Source organism: Cygnus olor, unplaced genomic scaffold (genome assembly GCF_009769625.2).
Source record: "Cygnus olor isolate bCygOlo1 unplaced genomic scaffold, bCygOlo1.pri.v2 scaffold_249_ctg1, whole genome shotgun sequence".
Lineage (NCBI taxonomy): Eukaryota > Metazoa > Chordata > Aves > Anseriformes > Anatidae > Cygnus > Cygnus olor.
The window spans coordinates 1-5761 of record NW_024429173.1 but is presented as its reverse complement, the minus strand read 5'-3'; the positions used below and the strand labels follow the sequence as shown (position 1 = coordinate 5761).

The following is a 5761-nucleotide window of genomic DNA, read 5'->3' as shown; positions in this document are numbered from 1 at the left end:
CACCAGGATGCCCCCCCCCCAAGTCCCCATACCCCCCCCAGTCCCCTACACCCCCCAGTCCCCATACACCCCATAGTGTCCCCCACCTCCAGGGTGTCCCCCCCCCCCAGTGACACCCCCATGTCTCCAGGGTGTCCCCAACCCCCCCTGGGCTTCCCCCCCCCCCCGATGACACCCATGTCCCCAGGCTGCCCCCCACCCCCCCAGGATGCCCCCCCCCAAGTCCCCATACCCCCCCCAGTCCCCTACACCCCCCAGTCCCCATACACCCCATAGTGTCCCCCACCCCCTGGGTGTCCCCCCCCCCCCCGGTGACACCCCCGTGTCGTCCCCCCCCCAGTTCGAGGGCGAGCCCCCGGTGGGGGCGGCGGGGCGGCTGCTGCGGGCGCTGGGGGACCCCCTGACGGAGCAGCGCTACCCCCACCCCCTGCGCTCCTTCGAGGTCCCCGTGCGGCCCCCCCCCGTCACCGCCATCGACGTCCTCGGGGGGGGCGCCCGGGCCCTGGAGGAGGCGGATCGAGAGCTGGGTACTGAGGGGGGGGGGACACGTGGGGACGCGGCGGGGGGGGGGGATTTGGGGACACGGGGGGTGGATTTGGGGACGCGGCGGGGGGGGATTTGGGGACACGGGGGGGGGATTGGGGGGCGTTGGGGAGGATTTGGGGGGGGATTTGGGGTCGTGGGGGGGGATTTGGGGGGGATTTGGGGACATGGGGGGGGGATTTGGGGACGTGGGGAGGGGATTTGGGGGGGATTTGGGGATGTAGGGAGGGGATTTGGGGGGGATTTGGGGACGTGGGGGGGGATTTGGGGATGTGGGGGGGATTTGGGGACGTGGGGGGGGATTTGGGGATGTGGGGGGGATTTGGGGACGTGGGGGGGGATTTGGGGATGTGGGGGGGATTTGGGGACGTGGGGGGGGATTTGGGGATGTGGGGGGGATTTGGGGACGAGGGGATTTGGGGACGTGGGGGGGGATTTGGGGATGTGGGGAGGGGATGTGGGGGGGATTTGGGGACGTGGGGGGGGATTTGGGGGGGTTTGGGGATTTAAGGGGGATTTGGGGACATGGGAGGGGATTTGGGGGGGATTTGGGGATGTAGGGAGGGGATTTGGGGGGGATTTGGGGACGTGGGGGGGGGATTTGGGGATGTGGGGGGATTTGGGGACGTGGGGGGGGATTTGGGGATGTGGGGGGGATTTGGGGACGTGGGGGGGACTTGGGGATGTGGGGGGGATTTGGGGACGTGGGGAGGGGACGTGGGGGGGGATTTGGGGATGTGGGGGGGGATTTGGGGACGAGGGGATTTGGGGACGTGGGGGGGGATTTGGGGATGTGGGGAGGGGATGTGGGGGGGATTTGGGGACGTGGGGGGGGATTTGGGGGGGTTTGGGGATTTAAGGGGGATTTGGGGACATGGGGAGGGGATTTGGGGGGGATTTGGGGACGTGGGGGGGGATTTGGGGACTGGGGGGGATTTGGGGGGGATTTGGGGATGTGGGGGGGTGGGGGGATTTGGGGGGTTTGGGGATGGGGGGGGGTTGGGGACATTAGGGGACATGGGGGGGATATGGGGGGATTGGGAGATTTGGGGACATGGAGGGGGGGGGTTTGGGGACGTGGTGGGGGTTTGGGGTGTGTGGGGGATTTGGGGATGTGTGGGGGGGTTGGGGACACGGGGGGACATGGGGATGGGGGGGTTTAGGGACGTGGGGGGGTGTTGCAGGGGATTTAGGTATGGGGGGGGGTTGGGGACATGGGGAGGCATGGCGGGATTGGGGATTTGGGGACGTGGGGGGTCGTGGGGACATCGGGGGGGACATGGGGATATGGGGGCGTTGCGGGGGATTTTGGGACCTGGGGGGACTTGGGGACGTGGGGGGATTTGGGAACGTGGGGGGCACGGGGACACTGGGGGATGTGGGAGGATTTGGGGGGGGCATGGGGACATGGGGGGGGATTTGGGGGGACATGGGGATACTGGGGGACAAGGGGACACGGGGAGGGACACGAGACGTGGGGGTGGCATGGGGACTTGGGGGGGACTTGGGGACATGGGGGGCACAGGGACTGGGGACAGGAAGATGTAGGACATGGGGACACGGGGACACGGGACCTTGGATATGGGGCCACGAGGGGGTTGGGGATATGGGACGTACGGAAATGGGGGGACGTGGGGACAAGGGACGGGGACATGGGACATGGCGACATTGGGGACAGGGGGGACACAGGTTGGGGACATCAGGGACGTTGGGGACGCAGATGTGGGACATGGGGAGACCGGGAACCTGGGAGCACGGCGTGACGTGGGGACACTGTGGGGACAGCGGGGGGTGTCGGCGGGGGTCCTTGGGGACATCTGGGGACGTTTGGGGACACCCGTGTCCCCCAGGGCTGGCCTTCGACCCCTGGGACGTGCAGTACTACACCCGGCTCTTCCGCGCCGCCGGCCGCAACCCCACCACCGTGGAGTGCTTCGACCTGGCCCAGTCCAACAGGTGACACCCCCCGGGTCCCCCCCCACGTCCCCAAGTGTCCCCCCCGTGCCCCCTTGTCCCCCCCGGGTCCCCATATCCTCCCTGTCCCATGCTGACATCCCCGATGCCGCCCCACTCTCGTGTCCCCCCCGAATCCCCCCCCCGTGTCCCCACGTCCCCCCCCGTGTCCCCAAGTCTCCCCCCATGTCCCTATGTCACCCCCGTGTCCCCAAGCCCCCCCCATGTCCCCATGTCCCTGTGTTCCCATGTCCCTGTGCCCCCGTGTCCCTGTGTCCCCGTGTCCTCTGCGGGTGCCACCACCCAGGAACTTGTCCCCATGTCCCCACCTGACCGTGTCCCCTGTCCCCATGTCCCCACGTGTCCCCATGTCCCCATGTCCCTACCTGACCTTGTCTCCATGTCCCCATGTCCCCACCTGACCATGTCCCTGTGTCCCCCATGAATGCCACCACCCATGAGGATGTCCTCGTGACTGTGTCCCCTGTCCCCATGTCCCCACGTGACCGTGTCCCCATGTCCCTTATGGATGCCACCACCCATAAGGATGTCCCTGTGTCCCCATGTCCCTTATGGATGCCACCACCCATGAGGATGTCCCCATGTCCTCATGTCCTTGTGACCGTGTCCCCTGTCCCCGTGTCCCCATGTCCCCACCTGACTGTGTGCCCATGTCCCCCATGAATGCCACCACCCATGAGGATGTCCCCGTGTCCCCATGCCCCCTGTCCCCATGTCCCCAGCGAGCACAGCCGCCACTGGTTCTTCCGGGGCCGCCTGGTGGTGGACGGCCGCGAGGTGCCGCAGTCGCTGCTGCAGAGCCTGATGGGGACGCAGAGCTCCAGCAACCCCAACAATGTCATCAAGTTCTGCGACAACAGCAGGTGGGCCCGCAGCACCCATGGGTGGCCCCCGCGAGGTGTTCGTGGGGTCCCGTCACCTGTGGGGGGTCATGGCAGGGTGGTTCCGGGGTCGTGTCAACCATTGGGTGGTGATTATATGGTGGTTGTAGGGTCCTATCAACTGTTGGGTGACCATGGCATGGTGGTTATGGGGTCCCATCACCCATGGGTGCTCATGGCAAGGTCGTTGTGGGGTCCCGTCACCCATGGGTGGTCATGGGAAGGTGGTTGTGGGGTCCCGTCAACAGTTGGGTGACCATGACATGGTGGTTATGGGGTCCCATCGCTCATGGATAGGGATGGCGTGGTGGTTATGGGGTCCCATCACCCATGGGTGCTCATGGCAAGGAGGTTATGGGGTCCCATCACCCATGGGTGGTCATGGCAGGGTGGTTCCGGGGTCTTGTCACCCATGGGTGGTGGTTGTAGGGTCCTATCAACTGTTGGGTGACCATGACATTGAGGTCATGGAGTCCCCTCACCCATGGGTGACCATGACATTGAGGTCATGGGGCCCTATCACCTATGGGTGGCCACAACGAGGAGGTCGCGGTGTCCCAGCACCCATGGGTGGTGATAACATGGTGGTTATTACCTCCCACCACCCGTGGGTGACCATGACATGGAGGTCGCGGCCTCACACCACCCATGGGTGCCCACGCCAAGGGGGTCGCGGTGTCCCAGCACCCATGGGTGACGCCCGTGTCCCCTCAGCGCCATCCGGGGTGTGCCGGTGACGGCGCTGTGGCCGCAGGACCCGGCCCGGCCGAGCCCCTTCGAGAAGAGGACGACCACCCGGCACGTCATCTTCACCGCCGAGACGCACAACTTCCCCACCGGTCGGCCATCTTGTGGGCGTGGCCTGGGCGCGGGGGGCGTGGCCTAAAGTTGGGGGCGTGGCTTAGGATTGGGGCGTGGACCACCAGGTCCTGGTTGGCCCCCATAGGGGATATGGCCGTGGGTGGATGTATGGCTGGGGGCGGGGCCTAATTTGGGTGTGGTCAAACGGGGGCGTGGTCTAAAGTTTTGGGGCGTGGTCTAAAGTTGGGGCGTGGCTTAAAATTGGGGGCGTGGCCAGCTTGGTCTTGGTTGGCCCTCATAAGGGTTATGGGGGTTATGGCTAAGGGTGGGGGTGGGGGTGGGGCCTAATTTGGGTGTGGTCGCATGGGCGTGGTCTTTAGAGTTCGGCGGGCGTGGCTTAAAATGGGGGGCGTGGCCATCCAGGTTCTGGTTATCCCCATAGGGGCTATGGCCATGGGTAGGTGTGAGACTGGGGGCGGGGCCTATTTTGGGGTGTGGTCAAATGGGGCGTGGTCTAAAGCTTTGGGGCGTGGTCTAAAGCTTCGGGGTGTGGCTTACAGTGGGGGTGTGGCTTCAAATGGGGGCGTGGCCAGCCAGGTCCTGGTTGGCCCCCATGGGGTTATGGCAATGGGTGGGTGTAGGGCTGGGGGCGGGGTCTATTTTGGGTGTGGCTACGCGGGCGTGGCCTGGGGAAGGGGGCGTGGCCTGACGTGGCCCCTCCCCCCAGCCGTCGCCCCCTTCAGCGGGGCCACCACGGGCACCGGGGGCCGCATCCGGGACGTGCAGTGCACCGGGCGCGGGGCCCACGTCATCGCCGGCACCGCCGGGTACAGCTTCGGCAACCTGCTGCTGCCTGGTGAGACCCCAAATCCCCCCGGGACCCCCCCGAAATTACACCCCGGGACCCCCAAAATCCTACCCTGGGATCCCCCAGTTCCCCCTGGGATCCCCCAAATCCCCACCCGGGGCCCCAAATCCTACCCTGAGACTCCCAGATCCCCACCCCGGGACCCCCAGAATCACCCCTAGGACCCCAAAATACCCCCTGGGACCCCAAATCCTACCCTGGGACCCTCAGATTCCCAATGGAACCCCCAAATCCCACCACAGGACCCCCAAATCCCCCCTCCCGGGAACCCCAAATCCCCCTTGGGATCCCCAAAATCCGTCCTGGGACCCCAAAATCCCACCCCAGGACCTCCAAACCTTCCCCGGGACCCCCAAATCCTCCTGGCGGGGACCACCCCAAGACCCCAGGACACCCCCGACCCCAATATCCCCCCTCAGACTACCCCTGCCCTGGGAGGACGGGACCCCCAAATCACCCCGGGACCCCCCAACCCCCCCCAGACCCCCCAAAATCCTTCTTAGGGCCCCCCCAAACCTCCCCTAGGACCCCTAAAGCCCCCTGTGATCCCCCAAACCTCCTCTAGGACCCCCAAATCCTCCTGGCAGGGACCACCCCAAGACCCCCCAGACTCTTCCAAGACCCCCCGTGACCCCACTATCCCCCCCCCCCCCCAGACTACCCCCTGCCCTGGGAGGACGGGACGCTGCCATAC

At 66.3% G+C, this 5761-nt stretch overlaps 1 protein-coding gene across 1 annotated transcript; it reads left to right on the top strand.

Annotated features, from left to right (window-relative positions):
* Nucleotides 1-340: 340 nt before the first annotated feature.
* On the top strand, nt 341-5571 carry PFAS (phosphoribosylformylglycinamidine synthase; the record flags this gene model as incomplete). Its single annotated transcript, XM_040543807.1, has 6 exons — nt 341-527; nt 2394-2499; nt 3240-3380; nt 4113-4237; nt 4927-5055; nt 5487-5571. Coding segments are annotated over 6 exons (773 nt in total), but the record flags the coding sequence as incomplete, so codon positions are not given.
* Between the last annotated feature and the right edge of the window lie 190 nt (nt 5572-5761).